At 39.9% G+C, this 27,281-nt stretch overlaps 1 protein-coding gene across 15 annotated transcripts in view; it reads right to left on the bottom strand.

Annotated features, from left to right (window-relative positions):
* The window catches only part of RNF6 (ring finger protein 6), a 37,784-nt gene extending 15,513 nt beyond the window's left edge, over positions 1-22,271 (bottom strand). For 7 of the 15 annotated variants that reach the window (XR_006603547.1, XR_006603549.1, XR_006603550.1 and 4 more), the window contains exons 1-6: positions 22,134-22,271; positions 21,382-21,461; positions 19,209-19,419; positions 18,224-18,319; positions 15,603-15,721; positions 7,345-7,417 (exon numbers count right to left, since the gene is read on the bottom strand). Coding sequence is in view for 7 of the 15 variants with exons in the window: in XM_045069588.1 (XP_044925523.1) it covers positions 7,345-7,417; positions 15,603-15,721; positions 18,224-18,319; positions 19,209-19,401 (481 nt within the window). In the remaining 8 variants the exon portion in view is untranslated. Of the gene's footprint in view, positions 1-4,864; positions 4,920-7,344; positions 7,418-12,877; positions 15,722-18,223; positions 18,320-19,208; positions 19,420-21,381; positions 21,462-21,733; positions 21,893-21,915; positions 22,012-22,133 lie in introns of those variants that run through there. The other 8 variants (XR_006603553.1, XR_006603554.1, XM_045069590.1 and 5 more) reach the window with 6 other exon arrangements.
* Between the last annotated feature and the right edge of the window lie 5,010 nt (positions 22,272-27,281).

Genomic DNA, 27,281 nt, shown 5'->3' with positions numbered 1-27,281 from the left:
ACATCTTCCTAGGAACATCGCCAAAGGCAAGGGAAGCAAAGGCAAAAATGAACTATTGAGATTTCATCAAGATCAAAAGCTTTTGCACGTCAAAGGAAACAGTTAACAAAACCAAAAGACAACTGACAGAATGGGAGAAGATATTTGCAAAGAACTTATCAGATAAAGGGCTATTGTCCAAAATCTATAAAGAACTTAGCAAACTCAACACCCAAAGAACAAATAATCCAATCAAGAAATGGGCAGAAGACATGAACAGACATTTCTGCAAAGAAGACATCCAGATGGCCAACAGACACATGAAAAAGTGCTCCATACCACTCGGCATCAGGGAAATACAAATCAGAACCACAATGAGATATCCCTCACACCAGTCAGAATGGCTAAAATTAACAAGTCAGGAGATGACAGATGCTGGCGAGGATGCGGAGAAAGGGGAACCCTCCCCCACTGTCGGTGGGAATGCAAGCTGGTGCAACCACTCTGGAAAACAACATGTAGGTTCCTCAAAATGTTGAAAATAGAACTACCCTATGACCCAGCAATAGCACTACTGGGTATTTACCCTAAAAATACAAACGTAGTGATCCGAAGGGGCACGTGCACCCAAATGTTTTTAGCAGCAATGTCTACAATAGCCAACTATGGAAAGAACCTAGATGTCCATCAACAGATGAATGTATAAAGACGATGTGGTATATATACACAATGGAATACTATGCAGCCATCAAAAGAAATGAAATCTTGCCATTTGCGATGACATGGATGGAATTAGAGGGTATCATGCTTAGCGAAATAAGTCAAGTGGAGAAAGACAACTATCATATGATCGCCCTGGTATGCGGAAGTGGAGATGCAACATGGGGGGTTCAGGGGGTAGGAGAAGAATAAATGAAACAAGATGGGATTGGGAGGGAGACAAACCATAAGTGACTCTTAATCTCACAAAACAAACTGAGAGTTGCTGGGGGGAGGGGGTGGAGAGATGGGGGTGGGGTTATGGACATTGGGAAGGGTATGTGCTATGGTGAGTGCTGTGAAGTGTGTAAACCTCGCGATTCACAGACCTGTACCCCTGGGGATAAAAAATACATGTTTATTAAAAAAATTAAAAAATTATATAAATTAAAATAAAAAAGAATTGGCTAGCCCAGGAGGGTATGTACTCCCCAGTTGGAAAAGATTTTTAAGATGTCAGAATGTGTTAATGTACAGGGGGATAATGCACACACACATATACACACACAATGCAATTGGCCCTCTGATTTTTAACATCATATAAAGGAAAGTTTGTGGTGATAGTAATGGTGGTTTTTGGACTAAGGGCTTAAGTTGCCCTAAACAGCATAGAAAATATTCTATTATGAGAGTAGAGAGGAGGAACAGAAGTAGAAGTACAAGGAGTCTCCACAGGCAGGTCCACAACTACATTTCCCATCATCACGACATTAGCCAAGAAAAATAGATCCCGAATTTTGAAGGTTTTAAATAATATTTTAGAGGAGTTCAAAGTTTGTTAGAAATATGTTCAGGTCAAGGTGGTAGGTCTGGCAGTTATGTGGTCCAAGGGTATGAAATGATAAGTTCATAGAGTATATATCAAGACTACTGGTTCTGTGTGTAACCAAGAGGAAACAGTGGTTTGGTGGTGGTCTGAGATGCAAGGTGGGAGATCGCGGTGGGAAGCTGCAGGTGGGTAGTAGGAGGGTCAATGTGTTGACTAATATGAAGCAAGTGCCTCCTGGGGAAAATGATAATCTCCATTTATTTTTAGAATGGCACAGATAGTAGTAACTTCTACCAGATTTCTTGTTAGGCATGGGAGTGCAGGATGCATATCTGAGAAGAGAGCAAGGAATATACCAGGATCCTGGGCTAAGCGGGCAGTGAACTCAGAAACATAACAGAATCCCTACTATTAAAGGAAGGCAGGCAAACATGCCTCGTGTCCAATTTGGCAGTCTGGGGTCATCATTTGTGATCTTAGTATCCAGGGCGAAATATCTCTCACGCAGTGGCCAAAGTCATCTCCGATGGTGAGTCTTGGGTAGAGACCACATCATCTGAGGTGATGTCATCTCCAGCAGTGAGCTCCCTGGCTAGGGATGTGGGACTGGGGTATACTTTTTTTTTAAGATTTTATTTATTTATTTGAGAGAGATCACAAGTAGGCAGAGAGGCAGGCAGAGAGAGAGAGAGGAGGAAGCAGGCTCCTCATTGAGCAGAGAGCCCAACGTGGGGCTCGATCCCAGGACCCTGGGATCATGACCTGAGCTGAAGGCAGAGGCTTTAACCCACTGAGCCACCCAGGTGCCCCTGGGGTATACTTTCCATGTGGGTACTTACTGGAGTTGATGCAGGTCTCAGCATTTGCCACATTTAGTTGAAACAAATGTTTACTGGAGTGTAAATGAGTGAAAGCACCCAGATCAGGAATAATAAGATCAGACTTAACAGAGTTTTGTATTTTGTTTTTGTTTTTGTGGAAGTTCAGGTTCAAATGTGTCCCATGTCAGATGGCAGGTGCCTGGCCCGGGCAACAGTCTATGGTTAATGGGTCCTGGGAGAGTGGGAGAATATAAATCAACTAGCCTAGGAGGGAGCAGTCTCTCTCCAGCCAGAAAGACATTTGAGGTGTCCAAACATCATAACACAAAGAAAGTTTTCCATATATATATACACACACATATATGTGTATATAAAATATATATATATTTCTTTGACATTGCATAACATAAAGATGAAGCAGTAAACTTCACGCTAATAATTAATAACATGAACAAATAAAAACCACCATGACAAGTCAAGAAAGAGATTGCAGAAGAAAAGAGCCTTATATTTCCTGCCTTTTGAACAGTGAACCACACATCTGAATTTGCAACAGATCTAGCAAATTACACAGCTGGCTCTGGCTTATACATCTCTGGTAGGAATGTCAAGGGTATGACCATTTTGGAAAACAATTTAGTGACTTCTTGCAAAGTCAGCCATGCATTTACCACATGACCGGGAAAGAGAAGCTGGCTAAGCTAAGTTGGCCACATTTGCAGCCTTCTGAAGAAAGTGAAAGAGATCTTGTGATCGGCAGCCCTACCAGTAACCTGCATCAACTCCAGTAAGTACCCACATGGAAAGTAACACAGAGAATGAAGGAAGAGTATTTCCCCTAAAAGAATGGAGAAAGGGATGCTAAACAAGCAGCAATAATAAGGCAGAAAATGAATAAAGAGATAAGCGAGAATGTTCTATTACAAATGGCAGCACTCAAATTCAGGTTCCTACTTTGATTCAATCCCTTTTTTAATTCAAGCCTACATTAAGACATTATCTAGAGGGGCACCTGGGTGGCTCAGTGGGTTAAAGCCTCTGCCTTCGGCTCAGGTCGTAATCTCAGGGTCCTGGGATCAAGCCCCACATGGGGCTCTCTGCTCAGCAGGGAGCCTGCTTACTCTTCTCTCCCTGCCTGCCTCTCTGCCTGCTTGTGATCTCTGTCTGTCAAATAAATAAATAAAATCTTTTTAAAAAAGACATTTAGAAAAATGACTGCTTTCAGCAAATAATTGCTTGTAAATTGCACCTGAGGCAACCAAACATGGATCAAACATATTCAAACACATATGGGCCACTAGTCCCTAGGAGTATAGAGTTATTAATGATTTTACTTAAAAGCAGTGTAACTAACAGGCAGGCTTGGGCTCAGATTCCTAAAATAGTAATTCAGAATTCATGAGGCCTTAATAGGCCTTAATAGGCCTTAATAGACACTTAATAGTGTCTGAGATTTTATGTTGCTGCCCAAAAAGTTTGGTTTCATACCTCAAAAGCCAGTTGACTGATACCCCAGTGACCCAGATATGAGACCTGTCTAGAAGCTTCAGGGACTGACTACTTATTCCCTACTGGGAGGACAAAGACAAGCTGTCTATGGAGGGATGTTGTTCTAGACCCCTGCATGGTGGAAGGAGGAGAGCCCTTCTGCCATTATTCTGGGAGTGTAGCTCTAGCCTGCCTTGAAGCAGTCTGGCCCAAACTGAAGAGCCTCCAATGCAAATTTGGAGAACCAAGGTCTGTTTTTGGCACTGCCACTGGCCTTTTGGTTGACTTGGGCCAATTATTCACTTTTCTATACTTCGGTTTCTTCCCAAATAAGCATAAATTATTCTTACCCAACCTAGTCTCAAGTTGGTTCACACATGAGATAATAAGCATGAAATCTCTTTTGGAAAATGAAATTTCATAGAAAATTAAGATGATGTGCTACTTATTATTAGTAGCCCTAGAGAGTGGGGCTGTACCCTCCCCTTGATTATGGGAGAGGATAAAATAAGGACCGTGTTTGGATTTGGCAAATAACCTTTCAATATATTACTATTCATGAAATAAGGATCGAAGAGTTCTGTGGCTATGCCAGCTTCCTGAAAACCCAGGAAATGCTGTGAATCCAGAAAGGGCATTAGCTGTTAAAACTCAGAGATGGACTATTTTAACAATAATAAAAGACAGCTTCTTATCTCTTGCCTCACAGCATCACTAAAACAAAAACAAAAACAGAAATAAAAACCTTTAACTGATTTCCAGAAGCACAGACTTTGCAGAAAAGCTGGAGGAGACAGAGGGTCAGTGAGCAAGAATAAAAATAGTATGGTACATTTGGGAAGGAAAAATAAGGACCTCATTATCACACTGGCAGATTCTGAGAATAAATAATGAACAAAAGTACCTCAAGGCTTAGCCAAATGGATCACAAACTGGGTATGAGTCAGCAACCCAAGTCCTTTTATTAGTAAAGCTCAAAACTGAATATAATGCTAATATTTTATGCTGATGTTTATGAAGCACTTACTATGGGCGATGGATTCCTAGTGTATTCGTGCATTCAATCCCACCGGGTAGGTGTGAGTATTATTCAACTCATTTTCCTGAGTGAGGAAAACAACCAGAAAGGTGAAGTAGTTCCATAAGTTCTCCTAGCACTTATGTGGCAAATCTGAGACTTGAGCTGATATCTGTCTCCAGAATCTGTGTTCCTAATCTCAGTATTGTCAGTCAACTCCCAAAGATCACCCTGCTCACATAGAACATAGGTTGCGGTTCTGGGTTTTGGCAAAGGGCCTTGGCAAACCTTATGCAGATTCAAAGGATAGCAGTGAAAGGAATAAGATTATTTAATATGGAGAAAAGCAAGCTAAGATACGATCCAGAGTCATGTTAACTTATTTGATGGCAATTGGAATCAAAGGAATGGAAAACCAGTATGGGTGGTTTTGGAGAGCAAAGAAGGAGTCAGAGTAAACCAGGATCAAACCATGATCTAGAAGTTTCTAGAAGTGAAGAGCGTTAAATATTTCTGGTGGTCATGAAGCTGCACCACTCAAGAGAACCTTGATGGGGGAGCATAAGTGACTGTCAACCTCCAAGTGTCACACTATTGGGTCTGCCCTGGCACTCTGGCCCTTGCCATGCTGATCCCCAGGCTGGCCCTAGCCAATGACTGAGCCTGAGTACAAGAGCTGGAGCTGGACCATTCCTCTCCCATCAGCCTTGACTTCCCACCTGAGAGTCTCAGAACTCCACTGCAGTCTGAAGCTTTTCCTACCTAAGCCTCCCCCTACCCCCTTCCTTTCTTAGGTAACATACCTATATCCCAGCCTGGAAGTTCTCACCTATGCCTGCTCCCTCATCTTTCTCCTTAACAGGTGTTCCCCCAGTAAATCCCTTGCATGTAATCCTGTGTGGGTGTTCACTACTCAGAGACCCAAACTCATACAATATTGAGTGTGTAGTGAAAGGGAAATGATACATTTGTCTTTAAAAGCAAGTGTGGCAACTAGTGATTGAGAAATATTAAGTACAGGCTTTCAGAGCCCAAAGAAAATGTGCTTAGAAAACGGCCCATCTTCTCCTAGTCCTGAAATTCTAGGAGTTTATATTTGGGACATGAATATAACAGATTGAATGTTCTCAGCTTTATTTTTTTTAAGAAAAATTCACTGCATTATAAAAGAATTAGGACCTTATTATCTGAATGACAATGAGAAATGCCTGAAATGACATCTTCATTGCACCTGTCCCCACCTGTGATCTGAAACCTGCACTGCTCTAACAGATGCTATTAAAATTAATCAGATTAATCAAATTAATCAAAAGTGAGCAGCGACCAATACTTATTAGTAACAGACAGCTGTAGATCTGAGGTTTAAGCCCTCACCAACCAGCTTTGGAACTCTACTGAATCCTTGGAACAGCATGACTCAGCTCAAACTTCCCCAAAATCCTAGAGTAAGATAACCCATGGTTCAGCATTTGTCCTGACTAGGTTAGAAGAGGCCTTTCCCTAGAGTGAGTCATTAGCCTTGTAAGACCCATAGTTAGACATATTTTGAAAGTTAAAAGAAGGGGTTAGAGCTTTGAATAATTCTTTGTAATTAATAAAGTAGGACATTAAAAAAATTACAAAGGATATTATGTCTTGCTTCTAACAACCTGTGTGACCTTGGATAAATTATTCAGGCTGTCCAGATCTCTCTTTCTCTCTCTCTCTCCGCCCACCCCTTCTATCTCTCTCTCTCTCTCACACACATACATACACAGACACACACGCTGCATTTTGGGGGTCAACATTATAAAATCATTGAAGTTGTAATCCTCACCCCCTATTAAGGGGTTATGGTTATTTTTTGTTTCTCATGAGGACTGGCCATTTCAGAAAATGCCTTTTCATAGATATATAGTATACTTCCCTTAGGAGGATGTGGTAATTATCCCTCTCTGTATACTGAATTGAGAAGGTTAAACCTCTGTTCTCACCTGAACTGGTTAAAGAGCTTCATGACAATGTTATATTGAATAAGGTGTTTACTATCATCAGCACTAAGATACAAACAACTTTACTATCAAACAATCACACAAAACACTCTTTAAGATTAAACCTAAAACCTTCTTCTTTGCAAGGAAAAAAAAAATCTGAGTCCAGTTAATGGTGAGACACATTTAGAACTAAGCTGTAAAAGGGCCAACCTGTTCTGCCAAGGCACTGGCAAACACCAAGCCCCTTTCCCACTTGCCTATGTGGTTCTCCTCACGGTCAAAATGACCAGCCTGTCTGCCAGCTCTTTGGCTGGAGGGCCCTTCACCCCCTCCCAGTGGTTGGGGATAGGAGTCAGGAGAGAGAGATGGAGGCAGTGAGGACAAGAAAAGCAGAGCACACACAACCAAAACCACCATTTACAGAGCAAGGTGGCCCGAGGCAGAAGTAGGGGCCTGGTTTAGCCACTGTGGTAAGTAAACAGAGCAGCCAATGAGGAAAGGGTAACTTGAAATTTGAGAAAGACATCTTTGAGGTACCTGACTGGTCCAGTCCGTAGAGCTTGTGACTCAGTCTTGGGGTGGTGAGTTCAAGCCCTACTCGGATGTAGAGCTTTCATTTAAAAAAAAAAAAAAAAAAAAAGTAAAGAAAGGCTTCCTTTATGGAGTCTCAAGCATCACCATTCAACATTCAAGATAATTTTTTTAAAAATACTTTTTTCAATTTCATTCTTGTTCTCCTTGTTAACTTGCAGGACTATTAGTTTTTTCTGCTTTTGGCTGCACTTAAATCGTACTTCAGAAACACTCTGGGTAATGTAGATTTTTGTGGGCTGGCCTGGGAGCCTTTCTCCTCTTGCCTCAAACCACAAACATATGATATTGTATCTATGGTAAATGTGTTCTGAGTTAAAAAAAAAAAAAAAACTTACAAACAAACTTTTAATGTAAGAGCCATTTATAAGCCAGGGCCTACCTATTTATGGCACTTTTATTCATTTACTTATTAAATATATACTGAGTGACTTACTATATGTACCAGGCATCATGCCAGATGCTGAGGATAATTTCAAGGAACTCACAGTTCTTTGCAGAAGACAGTGTAGCTGAAGTGCATAATGAGAGGAGCAGGACTTTCATGGGCTCTCAAGCACTTTTGCCTTCCTGGGCCCCTTCCCCCATAAAAAATATTCAAATTATATTCTACTACTATTATTAAAGATAAATATAATAGTTTGAATTATTTTTTTTTCTGACTTAAAAAAAAATTGAAACACAAAAATGTGATCCTAGAATTCAGGAGAACATTCTGAGTTATAGATGGAGATGTGGGTGTGTGCAGAAAAGATAGCCTTAGGCCTGAATGCAAGATTGACCCTTGGCCAGTATCTAGGAACTTGATTTGGGGAGGGTTTCCGCCCTCCCCAAATCAGTAAGGTTTTCCCTTACTGATAAAAGTGCCTCAATGTACCTAAACTGTGTAAACAATATGTTTATGCTTAGTATTTCCTTTCTTTCTGGGAGTCTAGAATTTCGGTACATGACAGGCAGAGGTGCCTACATGACCAACCCCCAATAAAAACCTTGGGCACTGAGTCTGTAATGAGCTTCCCTCGCAGACAACACTTCTCCCGTGTCCCATTGGATGCTGAAAGAATGTAAGTGTGTCTTGTGTGATTCCACTAGGATAGGACTCTTGGAAGCTTGCCTGGTTTCCTCCACACTTCATCCCATGTGCCTTTTCCCTCTGATTTGTCTCCTTCCCTTATAATAAATCTTAGCTGTGAGCACAACTATGTATGTGGTGTCCCATGAGTCCTAGCCAACCACTAACCTGGGGGTGGTCTTGGGATGTTCCAACACAGAGAGTTATCAGGAAGATTGGGTAATTTCAGTGCTGGCTCAAAATAGAATTAAACCTCTCCCAAGCAACATGATTGCAGTGGGCTGGCCATGTGACCTGAGTCAGAGTAGTATGGTCACTCTGCCTCATCCTACAGACAGAAATAAACATTATAAAGTGCATTGTCTGAAATGCAGCAAAGGGACAAGGGTAACACTCAAGGAAGACTAAAGAAAAGCTCCCAACTACGCTAGTAGCAAAACCTACTTTACTAAGAATTAGAGTGGTAAGATTCCCAAAAATTGGTGCAAGGGCCACAGCTAGTCCCTCTAGCAAATCAAGAATACAAGATTTCTGGGATATGAAACAAGACCCCAACTGAAATTGTTAAGGAGCTGATTAAAAAGTTTTAAGGAAGTTATCTAAAAAGTCCCTAACCTGGGGACACCTGGGTGGCTCAGTTGGTTAAGCAGCTGCCTTCGGCTCAGGTCATGATCCCAGCATCCTGGGATCGAGTCCCACATCGGGCTCCTTGCTCTGCAGGGAGCCTGCTTCTCCCTCTGACTCTGCCTTCCACTCTGTCTGCCTATGCTCACTCTCGCTCGCTCTCTCTCTGACAAATAAATAAATAAAATCTTTGGAAAAAAAAAAAAAGTCCCTAACCTGTTACACAGAGACTTAGTACTGTTCAACACTACAGCAGTTCGTGAACCAAGTACATCAAAGTGCTAAGATCAAAGCTGGTCACTAGCATCTCCTCAAACTTTGAGCCCCCACTACGAATACCCACCCACTGCACAAATAGGGAAATTCTCTCTGGATGTCTTTCTGAAAGTGGTCCTAATTCAGGATCAGGGCCAGCCAGATAGGCTGATGAAACAACTTACTCTACATTCAGATAAGGAAGTCAACAAAGAGATGCTTATAAGACTGGATATTCCTATCATACATCCCACTAAGCTTGTTAGCAAGATGTGTGTACATTCTCTATCAGTAATCAATGGCACTTCTTCCCACCTTTTTAGTTTGATCTTTATTCCGGTTCACTCTATCAGGTAGATAAAAGTTACATTTATCATTTATCCCATAACCTGGATGGTAAGGGATCACAATTAAACTTGATCAATCCAACCTAATGGAAGAATGAACACCATCCAGGGAAGCAGAACATGTAAGAGTGGCTAAACTGTGTCACTTCACAATACAGACTATATATGAAGTTGGATTATTTCCCACTGGGGAAAATATAACAATTTTTTGCAATTGCACAGAAAACAGTTTAAATACGGTTAAGTAGGGCCATTTTTTCAGTCAAATGTGTAAGAAGGAAGGGCACATATATACTCAGCAACCAAGAGCTTCCTCAGTCTTCACATGAGACAGTTATACAACAGAGGAAAAATACATCTGAAAGTGTTTTTAATTTTGCAGAAGACGTGATTATTTTAAAAGAAAAAAAAAAGAGGAAAGGAAAAGTATAGGGGCCAACTCAAAGAATCTTCAGAGATTTAATGCTCAAAATAAAATACAAACCTTGCTGAGAGTAATTATTGTAATTGATCCCTAATTATCTCAAGGGCAGATATGTTCAGGGCCTATTACTTCCATAGTAACCGAAAAGAACTTATGACCCGTCTATGGAGATTGAGGAAAGAAACAGTCACCACTAACACTTGCAGTCATGTCTTCTGGAACATCAAACATTTGGCCTTTTCAGTGATGGATGGCTCTGGCTTGCTGGGAAATCATCTTACGTATTAACAGATAAACCAGCTCTGACTTCCAATGTTATACAGGATTAAGGAAAGGACCCCAAATGAGCTTACTGCCACTGCAAAGGGAGTAATTACCCCTTCATGTGGAGCACTATTTCTACACAATCCCTTGCTCCTCTGGCCAGACGTTATTCAAATGGAGAGGCGCAGAAGATAGAAATTCACCAGAAATTCTTGTCTATGAGTAATACTCGTGAAAAAGCCTGAAACGCAGCTTATTAACTATGATCCTTAACACAGGGTCTTCAGATGGCTTGTTCATTTCTTTTCTGGACCCATCCTTCCAACACAAATTCTGCTTTATAACAGAGCAGCCCCTCTCATCATTTGTGAGACAGGAAGGATGTATTTGCATATGGACATTAATCACAAAGACATGCTATATTAGAAAAATATCTTTACGAAGGAGTAAATTTGACTGAAATCTTCTCAAATCATTTCTGCTTTACCAGAATGATACTGAGTGGGAAAAACACAAGCTTTGGAGGCAAATGGTCCTGTGATTGACTGTAAACTCTGCCACTTACTATGTTAAGTGGCAGTAAAACTTCAAGGGGATCTTAGGAGGCTTAAATTATAAATTCATTTTAAATACTGAAAGGAAAATAACCACAGAATGAGTAAGAGACAGTCAAGTACAGGTCAATGCTAGTTGAAATAATATAAATCGAGGATAAAAGAGGGAAAGCAGCTGGGAAGCTGACAGTTTTGAAATAGAAGTTTGCAAGACAACCGCACTATGAAAAACAAGCTCTAAGGACGTGGCATGGAATGCAATATTCAAATGAAGAGTTTCAAACTATTTGTTCCTTTCTATATTGGAACCATAAGGGGTACAATCATTGCTAAATAGAAGCTATAAATAAAAAGCCTTTGTATTTGTCATCAGCCCGTTTACTGGGAAATGAATGAAAATATTAAATACACTTCTTTGTTCCCAACAAGAATACCAACTAGAATACCAATTTACAAAATATATTAAGCTTTCCTGCCATCTTCAGGGAATTTTCCATATATTAGAGGATCCAGTTTTATTTCAAATGCCTATTTGAGAGCTCTTTTCGTGCTGGTCCTACCATGTCTTGCAAAGGACTAAGTCAAACAAAGAATTGTGTTTCTACTTTTTCTTCTTTATCTCTATTTTTTTTTCCATTTCCCCCTCTTTTGTTCTCCTCTTGATATTCCTAACTGATCAAACCTGGGGAGGTAAAACTTCCTGAAGAATATTCCATATATAAATATATGGATTTAGGGACGCCTGGGTGGCTCAGTTGGTTAAATATATGGATTTAGTCTCTTGTCATACTGGGAACAAATGGTAACACTCAAATGAGATACATGAATAAGGCTGTATTCAAGATAAATGTTTAAATTGGCATAGCTTGTAACACCTCTCCCCCTTCTATTCAGGTGATTTTCCATCTGTGAATGTATCACTCTCACACTTCTTCATACTGAACAAGAAACCAAATAATGTCCTTTTCCCCCAAAATTTTTACTTCCTTCTCTTTCCAGTTTCATTGCCATTGCCCTGCATTAGAGAAAACTGAGGATGATAACTGATGATAAATTGATCACAATGGTTCCTTTATTGTTTTTTTTTTTTCTCTCCCTTCCCCATTCCACTGTGTTCTAAACACTACACCACACCAATTTTCCTGAAACTTGAAAGAGGATCTTAGCATTCACCACTAAAATTCATCAAGAGACATCTAAAGTCTGTGAGGTAAAATTAAATTCCTTCTTCTGGTATTTAAAGCCTTCAAACGTCCCAGTCCCATGTCCTATAACTGAACTATAGAAACCATTTACTCCAGACAAAGTCATGACTCTTACTAAAACCTTTCACTCCAGGTGTTAAATGCAGTCCTTAAAAATTCCTGTGTAGGGCGCGTGGGTGGCTCAGTGGGTTAAGCCGCTGCCTTCGGCTCAGGTCATGATCCCAGGGTCCTGGAATCGAGTCCCACATCGGGCTCTCTGCTCAGCAGGGAGCCTGCTTCCTCCTCTCTCTCTCTCTCTCTGCCTGCCTCTCTGCCTACTTGTGATCTCTCTCTGTCAAATAAATAAATAAAATCTTTAAAAAAGAAAAAAAAAATTCCTGTGTATGCATCTCACATGATGAACCGAATACAGTTACTAATCAGAAAGTAAAACTAAACTTAAGATACATGTAAGTCTCACAGAATCTGGTCCTAAGGTATTTGTTCTTGTGATCTTGCCCAAACAGTATCACCAAAGGAAAACTGTGTCATATATTCATAAACAAACACAGTAACTCATTTTATCAACTGATTTTCAGTTTCTAAGAGCAAATATCCTCTTGCCTATGAAGACAGGGACTTTGTCTTCAGCTAAATCCTCAACACCTGTAACAGTGCCTGCACCTTATAGGTGGAAAAAAAAATTTTTGAATAAATAAACCACAGGGGACCAACAGAAAAGAATAGTTCACATACAGCTTTAGTTTTAATATTTATTGGTAGAAATAGATCTTCAGTGCATACTTTATGTGTTTATATAAATTCTACATTCTCTCTTTTGTTTTGTATTATTTGGAGTTTTCTGGCCTCCAAGTGAACTTAACATATTATCTACGCATTTGATTCTTCAAAGACATTTTTTTTTTTAGATTTTAAAAGTAAATTTAAGAAACCATGCATATTGTATACCTTACTTAATATCCAAAGAATTGTCTGCACGTTCAAAAAAGTCACAAAAAGGCTGAACTCAAGTTAAATAATCTATATGTACTAAAATGTCCATGTTCCATTTCTGAGTAAAGAAATACTTTTTCAGTATTACATATTGCTTGCTGTCTAGTAAGTAAGATTGTCAGAGACGCTTCAGTAAATTATCTCTATTTTTAAATATCTTAATCTACTTCCTCCCAGAGATGATCCTGTAAATGTTAAACATTGTGCCATATGCAGTAATAGCCCAAATGCTTAAATAAGAACCAAACTGTAGTTTTTAGACTGAATAGTTTAACCTTAAAATTATATATCTATATATACATATATGATATGCTGCATATCAAATTTAACATTTCAAATAACTTAAATATATTTAGCAAACATTCAGCCAAACACTCTTTCATGAAAAGATACTGTCCTTAGAACAAAAAATGAATGAAAGGCTTATTTAGACACCAGTGTCTGCACATGGTACTAAGCCTATGGAACATGAAAGTCCACGTAACATCTGCTGTGCTATCAAGAAAAGGAAGATTGTTTTTTAACCTACTGAATTGTGCAGATACAAAAGTGCTTAGCATGACAAAATTACCAAAATAAAAACATTTTAAAGATTATTTGGTTCTAGCAATCTTAACTATTCTTTACTTATGAATAATTTAACATTTGCCACTTTAAGTTTTATATAAATTTTCTTTTTAACAAGTTAAAAAAGCACACAAAAAATAGTTCCAACTATAATAATCTGTTCTTTTTCATCCTGGTTAGCTCATCACAAATGATTCAACAAAAGAGCACTTACTCAGCTCTACTAAAATGTACTATTTGAATAGACCCAACACTTCACCCATCGTTTGCTATGCTGGACCCTAAAACAGGCTGCCGACAGATGGGGCAAGTGCAATTCTCTGAGAGCCATCGGTCAATACAATGAATGTGAAATTCGTGCATGCAAGGTAATTGCCTGAGCTTGTTTCCAGTTACGTAGTCACTGATACACACACTACAGATTTTACCTAGTTCACTATCGATACTGTTATGCTCATAGTTCCGAGTGGAAAGATTGTCGATCTGCTCTTTGGTTAAACCACGTATGTGATCATCATCATCACCTTCATTCAGTAAAAAGAAGTGAGCAAGGCGAAGGATAGGAAGTGTTCCAGTTTCAACTAAGTTATTTGAATTTCGTGACTGCCTGCCACCTCGATTATCACTGCTTGGGGCAGGAGGCTGGGTGGTCTGATTTGCACCATGCACTGCAGTGCTATCTTCTCGGGCCCGCCTGTTTGGGGAGGCACCTTCACTGCGCTGGCTGATGTCATTAGCTGCACCTACGTTACTCAGATCTGAGTGCCTCTCTGGTAAATGCTGACCATGTCTCTGAATCTCTGACTCAGATTCGGCCTCCATTAAAGAACTCAATTCTCCAAATCCAGTCATGATCTGCCTTAAAATTGACCGAAGAGCCACTGACGATGGTTCAACAAGCTCATTCTCAGAAATCCTACGAAGAGGAACAGTGATAGTACTAACATAGGTCTGAATACCTGACCTCTCTAAACGGGAGATAGTTCGGCGAAAGCCCCCACTGTTGCTTTCGATAGTGACTGTATTTTCTGCCAGCCCTACCCTAGATCGAGTCCTACTTGCAATACTATCCCGATCGCGGTTTTCTCCTGGACGAATCCTTCTCACTTGGAGGTCCAGTGTGATTGTTGGATGTCGTCGTGCGGCAGTTGAGGATCTGCTGGATTCTTCTCCTTCTTCTACTGTTATTCTTGACACAAGTCTTGAGTTAGAGAATGGAGCATAAGCTGTACCACGACGTTCCCTATCTTGCTCTAAAAAGACACGTGTTATACCTCTCCTCCTAACAGACCTTCTCGAGTTTTGCTGTAAAGGTCTACTTTCCCTCTGTGAATTACGATAAACAGTGCCACTTTGTCTCTGAATTGGTGAACGGCTTCGACTACTGAAAGTAGACCGTAATCTTATTGGCTCTAATCTTTGGTTTGTATTCCTCACTGTAACGTTAGTTCTAGCCCCATTTTCCCAAACATGTGCCGCTCCAAACCGCTGCCCCTCCCTTTGCCTGAGTTCACTACCACCCGACTGGTTTGTGTGACCACTGAAATTAGTGCGTGGAGCACTAGTTCTAGGAACACCAACTGCTCCCCCAATTCCATTTCTTAATCTTTCCAATGTTGAGGAAGATCCTTCCACTGAATTCTGACCCCTTGAACCAAGCCTGGTCCTTGGGATGTTGGAACTACTACCATTAAAATTCATCGAGGTTTGGCTTCTTGTTCGCCTAGCCACAGGACTAGCTGATCTTTGTTGTCTACTTGTAGTATGATCTCTGCTAATGTCTGAAAATGGAATGCCTGTATGATCTTCACCATGAATTTCAATTCCTCTATTCTCATGATTTATGTGTATTTCCAGACTAAACCGAAACTCTCCACTGTTTGGGTTTGTTCGACTCACAGCTCTCCAAGTTTGGTTCCCATTTTGTCCACTTCGAGTTGCATTTCCTGTGCGTCGAAAGGTGTTCAACCATTCTAGCAGAGAATCTTCATTTGAATTTTCTCTAGGGACTTCTGACTCTGGAAAGCAAACCAAATCAACTTAAGATCAATTCCTAAAATCTATGCTCTTTTATTGAAAGCTTGCAAGATAAAGTTAAATCAAGTTGTATTTAAGAACATCTGTGTATATTTTAATGTATTAAAAATGGCAAAAAACTAAACTTTCTCAAAGAAAGTTGTATACTGTAAGCGTAATATATTCTTATGTATTATAAAAATATAAATACTGTTTAGGCAAAGCCCTGAAAAAATCCTCACTCTTACTTTCTTTGTGTCTGTTACTGGCAAATATTAAGGAAAACGAGAAACAGATCCCATACCAAAATCATACATTTAAAATGCTTTATTCATATGGTAAAATCAATAAAATGTAGTGGCAAAACTTATATGTAATTCACCTTGAATTTGTGGAATCTTTCTGGTGAAGGTAACTCAGCATTTTTGCAATTACATATTTTTGTAACCTTAGGAATTTTATCCTATTTCTCAGGAACTGCCAAAAATGTGTATCTCAAGAAATATGGCTTTCTGAATACAATATTAGAACTACATTATGTCTTTATGTGAAGCTGGAAAACTTTAGACATGTTAAAGACTGTATCCTTACCTGTAAATTGGAGATAATAAAAGTATAAATGTCATAGGGTTATCATAAGAATAAAATAACATACTGCATATAAAATGATTAGTATAATAACTGGCACAGTAACTCTTGGCCGCTACCTATAACATATTTTCTGTTCATTTAGAATGTAAGCTCCGTTTTGTCTTATTTTATTTACCGTTAAATCCCCAACCTCTACAACAGTATCTGGTACAAATCAGACTTCCAATATTGTTCAATGAATCAATTTAGAAGTAAATGTGTCCCTGATAAGCTTTTTTGACTACAATTCTGCTACTATGGGAAACTTGTTTTCCATTTTTAACCAGTGGATCATGTAAAGGGCAAAACTCAACAAAAAGCACTCTAATGCACAGGAACTATACAGATCTTAACTTTAACATTTATTCTACACAAAAATGGCTGTTACATGAGATTGATTTCATTTCATTACTACAATCTCTTACAAAAATGTTTTTTATATGTTAAAGCTATTAATAGGCTTCTGGTGTCAATAAAAATAAACAGCAACTTTAGCCATACCTAAAGATACAAACTAAAACATAATAAAAGAGTTAAGTGTTACCAGCTACAACAATATAGTACAACTATATTGTTGGTTAATATCCAATTTCCATTTTAATTTAGAAAGAAATAGAAGTAAAAGGCAGGTAAAAGCATTCTAAAGGATACCTCCTTCTTTAATTACTAGAATATAGTGATGATGTATATACATAAAGAGTTCACTAATTACCTAACAAAACCTGTCCTGCCTTTCTCCCATTGCAAATGCATTGTGAGCAGCCTGGCAGATGGGTGTGGCCATGTAAACTGTCATCAATGGAATCAGAGTGGAAGTGATAAGCTCACTTTCAGGCTGGTGTCTGAACCTCCTTCTGGAACCTAGATGAGTAGAACCTAGATGCGGCTCTGACTTAGCTTGATCATGCAAACAATACTCTGGAGCAGCAATGTCCCATGAAACTTTCTGCAGTAGTGGAGATATTCTCCATCTGTGCTGTCTAGTACAGAAGTCTCTAACCATGTGCAGTGACTATTGAGCACCTGAATAAGGCTAATAGGAATGAAGAAGTGAATTTTAAAATTATTATTTAAAATTATTTAATTTTTACTTAATTTACATTTAAATGGTCACATGTGGCCAATAGCCCCTGCACTCTATGGCACCGTTGTAGAACTACTCTGCTGGCTGGCTGGCTTCCAGGAGGATTATGGAGTAAAGTTTCCCTATCTTCCCTGAACGGTTAACATGAAAGATAAATTTCCATCTTATTGAATCATTACATTTTTGAGTTTTTAATAGTCTTTGCCCTAATACGATAATCTTAATATAGTATGTGAACAAAAAGGTGAAACTATACCAATAATAAATACCTCTGGGGAAGGAAATAGAACTGGTAAGAGCTATATTATGTTGGCTTTACTTTTAATTCTGTATACTTCTCTTTAGTTTGAATTTTCTTAAAAACTTCTTATACTATGACTTAGTGTTTTTTCAATAAAATGGCAAACTCAAAAAACAGTAAAAACAATAAAGCAGGTCTCCTCACTCAGTCTTTCTGTATTGCTTGGTACAAATTTTTAGAAGTTTAGTTCCATTACTTTAAAAGAAGTAGTGTGTATATTCTAAGATTAAAAAGAACTATTCTGGTAATTAACTTAATTGTATACTATGAGCTCCCTAAAGGCAATCTGTATATAAAAAGGTTTTTGCATTCAACCCCTGTCCTATACTGCCTAACTACGCTGCTTTGAATATAATGGGTAAATGCTATCTGAATATCACATTAAAACTGGAAAACATTAAAAACAAACATATCATACAAGATCCAGTAAGTACAAATTTGCATTTGCTCCAATCAAAACTGCTCCCAATGGAAAGGAGTCCACAATACCTCTGGTATTTGTCCCATTTCTTAAGTCAGGCTGAGATGCCAGTTGTTCCTTTACTCCATCTAACCTCTGTTGTAGTTCTTCTGACGTTATTTCTCCTAAAAGAATAAAAAATTGCTCACTGAAAGTAATTATTTTAACTACTGTTTTATAAGAACTCCTGAAGGGTAACACTAATCTACAGCAATCTGTAGAAGACATTCTATTATTTTCATGTTCTGTTAAACTAAAGACAGTTAAAAATATTTAATTGACACAGGTATATATCATTGTGGTTGTGTCTCTTATGTTTTATTAAAATAAAAATATAAGATTTAATTTGAATAATTTAAAAGGTCCTCTCAGTTGATATACTAAGGAATCTATAAGCTCTGATTAACAGATTTATGTCTGAGATAAAAAGAAATTTAAAAGGCTGGATTTCTAGAAAACTTTGAAACTGTATTTGAATTTTACCTCAGTAGCTCACTATATGGGTTATCAATATATGATGTGCAAATATGCAATATACAAACATATACCATACAAACATTCAAGTTTTAATTAGTTCATTTTAATTAGTGAAAAGAATTTGTATAAAATTCACAAAGCCACTGGACTTTTGGAATATTATTAATTCAGCTAAATAAGTAAATTATAATACCTCAAAAGAGTCAGAATTGGGTTCTAAATAATATTTTATTTGTACAAATATTACTTAAAAGAGAAATAGGACCATATATGTAAATATTTGACACTATTATGTACATTAAGCTATTTGTTAGCTTGGCATTTGTATAACAGTGCTCCATGTCCAAGATTCATACTTAATTATCAAATACAGAAGTAAGACAGTGATTTTTTATTTTGTTATATTAAAAGGTTCTTAAATTTTAAAATCATGCATTATATTTTGGGAGAGGGAAGCAGGGGGGAAAAAACCCTCCTTATTTTGAAACTCCTCTTACAATGATAGAAAAGGTGTCTCTTCTTTCACCCAACTCTTACCAGGGGTGCCTAAAAGATTGTGGTCTCTCATTAGCCTATAATCTTCATCACTGAGTTCATTAATAAACTGGTAATAGGCTTCTTCTCTGTGGAGACGCTCTTGCTGCCATCTTCTCTCATTTTCGCGATGATTATGGTCCTGAGATGAGGTTTCTTCACTACCATCATGCGATCTAGATCTAGAGGTATTCATACTGAGATTCCTGGCTTTCTGTTCAAACAATATATATTAGATTCAAGCTGTTAGTCATGGACTACACATGGCTTCATGTTTTTAACTTATATCTCTTTATTTTCATTTTTAAATTTCATTCTCCAGTCATATATTTCATATGCCAAATATTGCACTGAATAACTCATATATAAAATGAAAAAGAGCTTCTTAGGAGACAGACTACAACTGGACCTACTTCTTTGCTCAAAACCACTGTTTACGTCAGGCTAGATCTGGTTTCATCACTCATTTCTAATTCCTGAATACCAAAGTGATTATATCACTTTTTTTTTTTTTTAACCTCTTGACTCTCTGGTGAAGTTGATCTAAAAGCCCTCCCTGATGTTTCAAATATCTGGGTACTTCATGTTAGCATATAAATTTTAAGCTGAATTATGCACTTTAAAATTTAAGCTGAATTATGCAGTTTAAGCATAATTTTAAATTATGTTCTTTACTTAATAAACAAAGAGCTATTGGGAGGCTATGGTTTACATTTACTTCCAGCAAAGGTATTCTTCCCAAAATAAAACCCATATTTGTAATATTATCCTCCATTGTAGTTTGTTGAGGTAAAAATAATTTAGCCTACTGTATCTACTGAGCAGATTTGGGGTTAACCTCTTCTTAAACCTAACAGGAAAACAGTACTCAATGCATGGCTTTGAGGACTGTGAATGTACAGCAGAGTACTCTGTGTCTCCCCATAGCAAACCTCATCCCTAGGCCTGGCCTGGAACAGTTAGTCCTTGAGGTTTCAGAGTACCAGTGAAACTTCCTGGCCTTGCCTAGGCAAACCTTATTTTTGGATTATACTTCAACATCATTTCTTAAAGGCTTATTTTTAAATTGTATAGAAATCAATGGAGAAAATTATTTGTTTCATAAATATTTCTTAAATACATGTATTTAGGGAGTCAACAGTTCTCACTTGGGAAGGCACCAATTTGAGAAAATTTTTTTTAATTTAAATTCAATTAATTAACATATAATGCACTATTATTTTCAGAGGTAGAGTTCAGTGATTCATATAACACCCATCATTATATCTCATGTCCTCCTTAATGTCCATCACCCAGTTACCCCACTCCCCCACCCACCCCCGTTCAGCAACCCTCAGTTTGTTTCCCTCAATTAAGGGTCTCTTAATGGTTTGTCTCCCTCTCTGATTTTGTCTTGTTTTATCTTTTCCTCTGTTCCCTTATGATCCTGTTTTGTTTCTTAGATTCCACATATGAGTGAGATCATATAATTGTCTCTCGCTGACTGACTTATTTTGCTTAGCACATAATACCCTCTAGTTCCACTTGAGGAGAATTTTAAAAGTACAGATGCCCAGATCTCATCTCTAATCCTAAATCAGAGTTTTCCAAGGTAGGGCCCAGGTCTATCTTTAAGAGCTAATTTGGGTGATCCGTGGATGAAATAAACTTTTCCTTGACAACTTCTGGATGTTAATAAAGGGTATCTGTAATACAGCACATGACTTAATGGTGGTTGGGGAATCAAACAGCTAGGTGTTTGACTCAGTGTTTAAGCAAACTACTTTAAATACAAAATAAATTAGTCTGCAAGTCTGAACTACGTATGAGTAAGCAACTATCATCCAATTTCACTTACATCCTAACATTAGGTTACACATTCAAGGATTTTATTACAGTGATTATTACATAGTTTTTTAAAGGAAAGATCTAGTAGCACTACCCAATCAAACACCAATTAACATTATTAAAAACTCAAGATTTCTTTCCATTTTCAGAATAAACAGGACTAGGCCATCATTAGCCAGGAGCACATTTGGCAGGTACAGCAGTAATACGATTTTTTTGTACTAAACAATCAAAAAAATTGAAAGCTATTATAAAATCAAGCTACCCTACTATTATTCAAAACTGTAAGAGCTTCTTCTCAAAGGTAATTTTTTTAATACAATTAACCACAATTAAACAAAGTGAGTACCTTATTTTCCTTTCAACATGCTTTTAATATAGGCAATGGCATCCATCCAATTGTTTGTGCTTTTTTTGAGAGCTGCCCATCTGAAGCAATAAGAGAGAATGGAATTATTGAATAAATTGTCTCTTTGAAGGACAGGAATGGCTAGCAAAGTCAAAGCTCTGCTGCAAAGTCAAAGCAAAATCTTCAGTGGAATTGGTTAGACACTCCCCTAGAAAATTATATCCCCACACAATTAGGTCATTAAAACCTCCCGCAAGGCCCTTTTGTCACACAACAGAAACTAGGCCTTCCCTCCTCCACTGTCACAGCTCCTGGGATTACAACTCCCCCTCTCAGAGGCCTTCCTTCCTACCCTGCTCCCATTCAGATGTTACCAGGGTTAGGTCTCTCCAGTTTACTTCTGAACCTTCACTTTCTTGCCACCCCCGCCCTCCGTCCCGCTACTGGCTCCTTCCCTGGCCGTTGCGACCGAAGCTCGCGCCGGGGTACGGTTCGCACCACAATAAACAAACTAGGCTCAAGGGCCCAACCAACCTCTTCCCAACCGAGCCTCAAGTAACGCTTCCCTTAGCGACCTGGATTCCCACAGGGAGGCAGGTGACAGACGGCGCATCTGAACCAATCACCAGTTAGGGGGGCGCATTAAGAGAGCAGTTAACCAATCGGAAAAGAGATGGGGGCCAAGGAGGACTGGCTTTCCTCAGCGTCTCCCGGAAGTAGTGGCCGAGCCCGGAGCTTTCCCCCCAGCTTACCTCGTCCGGAGGTGGGCCGTCCTCTTATTCCCCAAAGGAAAGTCTGTGGCGGGTGGCGCGCCACTGGGGTCCTGGAAGGCTGTGACCCACGGGCGAGAGGGCTAGCCTCCGGAGGCCGCTGCGCCCTCTAACCGTTGACTGAAAGGAGAAGCCGGAAGTTCGTGCCGCGGCACTCCGTGAGGGAGTCGTCCACCTGGCTGGGCGGCTCCGGAGGAGGGATGAAGGCCCCGGCCCTCCTTTCCTCACGGCCAGGTGCCCCCTCGGACGAGTGGAGACGCCGCACCGCCGGCTGGACGCTCGCGGGTGCGTTTGAAAATTGAGTCCGGAGGGATCCTAGGGTGCTAGCGTTCCGCGTTCCGCCCCGTCAGTGCTCGCGGCCAGGGTGGTAGTCCCAGGGCCTCCTCGAGGAGCGCCAGGTATCGGGCCCCTCAGCGCTCCTGCAGCTGCATAGTTCCGGGGACACAGCCTGCTCCCCACCCTTGGGAAGCAGTAGCACCTGCTCTGCTCTTTGTTGGGGCCTGTTTGCCGCGCCTGGCTATGGAGTGCCACCGAACAGCAGTCTGTCCCTGTCTCTTTGCTGCGTGGTACCACGTTAACGAATTAACCAGGCTCTTCCCTTTATTGCTCACGGGCCCCTGGAAACTACAAATCCCAATCATTCTAAAGTGCTTTCGTTTGTGTTTCTTCACTTTTCCTCTAGGAATGCACTTGGAAACTCCCCGCTTTCGTGTCTTTAGTTTTATTGCTGAGATGTGACACTTAACCACATGAATTAAGCCCTTGAGTGGGGCTCAGCCCATTCTGGTGTAGGCTCCTTTCCTTACAGGCTCACCATCCAGAAGACCTCATCATTGCACAGTGCGCACACTTATTCTTCGTTCGCTCGTTCATTAACTCATTCATTCATTCCTGCCTTACTTTTTGAAGAGATAGTCTATCGCCACCATTAAGAGGCCGCCTGGGTAGAAGAGGTAGTCTTAAGCATGGACTTAAGTAGAGGTAGATAAACAAGTTAAAAATATATATATATATATCGTTATAGCTGCTAAAATGGCCCTTTGGGATATCTCTCCTGCATACCTCTATAGACTGATCTTTTCTTGAACGACTTTAAGTCCCTCAACAATCATATGGGAACTTCTAAGCAATCCCCAACCCCACTTCTACCTAGTTTCCTTTATCTCCCAAGACCCAGCTCATTCCTCATCTTCAAGGAACTTTTTCTGGTATCTCTGAAGTGACCCCCTCACTCCACCCTCCAGCCGAACATTCACACATAAAACTATGCAGACGTCCCTTTGGGGTCCCAGAGCATCCTCTGTATAACTCTAGCATATATTCATTTACTTGACAAATATGGGGTGCCATGTGTACTAAGTGCTGGTCATAACAGCAGAGGATAAAACAAACAAGGTCCTTGCCCTCCTTTTCTATGGAAAAAAGACAGCCACTGAGCAAGTGCTCACAATGATTTTCTGTTAATTTATATATCTCCTCCATCTAAGACTCTGAAATCCATAAATTTGAACAAATAGTTTTATTCATTTTTATAGTCCCAGAATTTAGCGCAGCTCCTGAACACTTTGTCCTCAGTTTACCACATGGAGGAGCAGAGAAAAATGCAAACTTTCTGCGAACAGGATTAATGCATGTTAGTACAATAAACTCAGAAATTGTGAGTACAAATCAGAGAAAGCCATAGGTGAGCTATCTAAATTTCAAGCAGAAATCATTTGAAATATCTACACGAGTTTTTTAAAGAGCATAATAGTCCATCAAGTGCAAATACCTTTAAATATTAAACTGAAAGACATGTATATATCCTAAGAGTCAAAAAATGTAAAATCCAGTCAAGTGATTTTAGCTGGTGGGAAGCTGCAGATTTTTTTGAGTGAATGAATAATGTATGTAACTTGAATCCAACACTCTGCTTCAGTTTTTTTGTTGTTGTTTTTTTTGGTTTGTTTTTTTAAAGATTTATTTATTTATTTATCAGAGAGAGAGCGAGCACAGGCAGACAGAATGGCAGGCAGAGGCAGAGGGAGAAGCAGGCTCCCCGCTGAGCAAGGAGCCCAATGTGGGACTCGATCCCAGGACGCTGGGATCATGACCTGAGCGGAAGGCAACCGCTTAACCAACTGAGCCACCCAGGCGTCCCTGCTTCAGTTTTTATAGCCCAAGACAAAGTGACTATAAAGGAGGGTGAGATACGGTAATTGTGAGAGACAAATCATTCTGGACATCTGTATTCCAGGTTTCATAACCTGCCCAAATCTCTGAGTCTGAGTTAACTGACTCAAAAATGAGTCTGAGTTAACTGGAATGACATTTGGCCCTTTTAGTGTGTAGACATCTTTTGGCTCCAGGACTTTTAACAATTAAGAGTAAAAAGTTGTAGGGATGCCCGGGTGGCTCAGTCAGTTAAGCTTCTGCCTTTGGCTCGGATCATGATCCCAGAGTCCTGGGATTGAGTCCAATCGGGTTCCTTTCTCAGCAGGGAGTCTGCTTCTCCTGCTTGCTGCTTCCCCTGCTTGTGCTCTCTTGCTCCATCTCTTTCTGTCTCACACAAATAAATAAATAAAATCTTTTAAAAAAATAATAAAAAGGTGTTAAGAGAATTTAAATCATGACATTAAAATGATCCTCTGTATATTTGATGTTCTTATCTTCTTTAAATGATTTGGCGTCTTACAATGGCAACCTTAATTAAAATGTAAAATGCAAAATGAATAGTTGCTTTAGACATCCATAGCAGTTGAAATCTTACTGAGTTTGTAGACAGTATGGGAACAACTAAGAGAAGTTCAGGTTCATTGTATGAATTTTTACAATTAATTTTAATATTATTATTTAAGGATTCATTGAAGGCATCAAATCCAACACTTGAAGTACTTATGGAAGGAACATCTCTTACAGAACAGACCAAAGAGGAGAGCTACCCCCTCTTAGGTTGCCTGTGGAAGTCCTGAGTCAAGAAGCTACTGCATCAGCTGCTGCTGTACAGTAATCTAGAAGCCAATATCCGGGGCACCTGGGTGGCTCAGTGGGTTAAGCCACTGCCTTCGGCTCAGGTCAGGATCTCAGGGTCCTGGGATCGAGTCCCACATCAGGCTCTCTGCTCAGCAGGGGGCCTGCTTCCCTTCCTCTCTCTGTGATCTCTTCCCTTCCTCTCTCCTACTGTGATCTCTCTCTGTCAAATAAATAAATAAAATCTTTAAAAAAAAAAATAGAAGCCAATATCCAAAACATCTGCCACCACATCCATTAAAGTGTCTCTTAAAACCATCAAAGCTGGGGATTGGGTGCTGAATCCTACTGCAGAAAATCCTCCCTTCTCTATAACCTTGCTTACCATCAAAGAAACAGCCCCAAGTGGATAGAAATAGGGCCTCTGCTTTGGCTCCATTTCCCACATATTAGTGAAAACATTTTAACTGGCAGAATCTAATTTGCATTAGAACTATAGTTGCAGAAAAGTCTAGGTAAGGTCACTTTTAATATGCCAGCCTTTGTACGAGATGACACACTAGAAGAAGGAAAGAATGGAGGTTGAGTGAGGAAATCCAAAGTATCCAAGACTAGTCTCGTCAATTTCACCGACCTAGTTAGGCCAGAGATTGTGTCTTGGGTCAGGTTCTCTAGAAACAGAGCCTGAGACAAGGATTCTTGTTCAGGTGATTTATAAGTGAAGTGTTCTACGGAGAAGGCAAGTGAAGAAAACAGGATTGACCAGGAAGACAAATAAATAAGAAGGAACTTCAGCTGATCCCACAAAATTCATCAGCAAGAAGACCAATTTTTTTGTGTCCCCATGCCATTGGATGAGGTTTGCAGGGACAGAAGGACAATTCTCTAGGGATGGTGGCATCCTGAATTGTATTCCAACATTCAGAGCAGCTGAAATATACATGAAATAGCTTATAAAGTGGAATTGGACAGAGCACCCACAGAATTCACTCTAGTCTGCTCTTTGTAATGCATAGATCACTTACTTTTCACATTAAGTTACTCCAACCAAGCACAATTTTTTCAGAATTCTTATTAGTCACAATTTCTGGGAAATTTTACAAGAGGAGAGTAATGGGACAAACCATGGTCCCTACTGCTGCAGTAGATCTCACAGCCACAACTGTTAACTATTATCTCCCTCCTCCACCACCCCTTCCAGATTCCCCTCCACTTGGGCTATCACTTCTGTTAGCATAGGTGGTTTGACTGATGGATTAACCCAGGCACTGCTCCCTATGGGGTTTCATACCCTGGTTATCATGTTCTTATCAGGCTGCAGTTGCTGTACTTATCTGTTTATAGTTAAAACCAGGCTTGGGAATACCAAGAAATGCGCCCAGTGGACTTCCTGAGTGCCAAGCATATTCCTCTTCATCTCCATTATGTAGCAGTGGCCCCAACTCCGGATGATTTGTCAGTCTTCCGGCATTAGGAGCCCCAAGTGATCCAGGAGCAACCATGGCTTTAAGTTTAGAGGGATTCTTGCAGGAGGAAGCCTCCCACGTCTGATCTCCAGGCCCGAGGTTGTAGAAGGGAAACACAAAGTCTCCAAGTGGATCCCTGGGAGTGATGGCAAGCAGGCCACTCCTACTTCTATACCTGGATCTCTGGCCCCATAAATTCTACCTACTAGGGACACCAACACATATTATGGCCATTGCTTTAGGAAGTAAGGGTAAGGTACCAGCCTCATAGGCTCATTTTGAACCTGGAGCCTCAGCTGTGTCTTCACCAGCCGTAGGTGTGCTCCATCCATCCAACAGCTCCCTCGGTGTGTATGGTGTGTGTTATGACCAGTAGAGCCTTGGGTCAAGCACCTGGCACTACACCCAGTTGCTGTAAAGTGAGCCCCTAGGGTGGAGGCAACATTATGTGAGATCCCATATCAGAATATCAGACTTCGATCTGAGGCTGTATCATGGGAGAGCCTGTGTCAGAGTCCTTGGATAGTGGTGCTGGCTGAGGTGCTGTGAGCAGAAAAAGCAGACCCATTCTTGGAATACAGGTCAAATCCAGTCATAATGACATAGTACTCTGCATCAGGAGGACCTGATGTGTCAACTTGCCACCCAGCCACTGTTTGACCTCCTTAAAAGCACAACATTGGGGGCGCCTGGGTGGCTCAGTGGGTTAGGCCGC

Source organism: Mustela putorius, unplaced genomic scaffold (assembly GCF_011764305.1).
Source record: "Mustela putorius furo isolate JIRA1106 unplaced genomic scaffold, ASM1176430v1.1 tig00003942_pilon_pilon_pilon, whole genome shotgun sequence".
Classification (NCBI taxonomy): Eukaryota; Metazoa; Chordata; class Mammalia; order Carnivora; family Mustelidae; genus Mustela; species Mustela putorius.
This window is presented reverse-complemented; position numbering and strand designations above follow the sequence as displayed.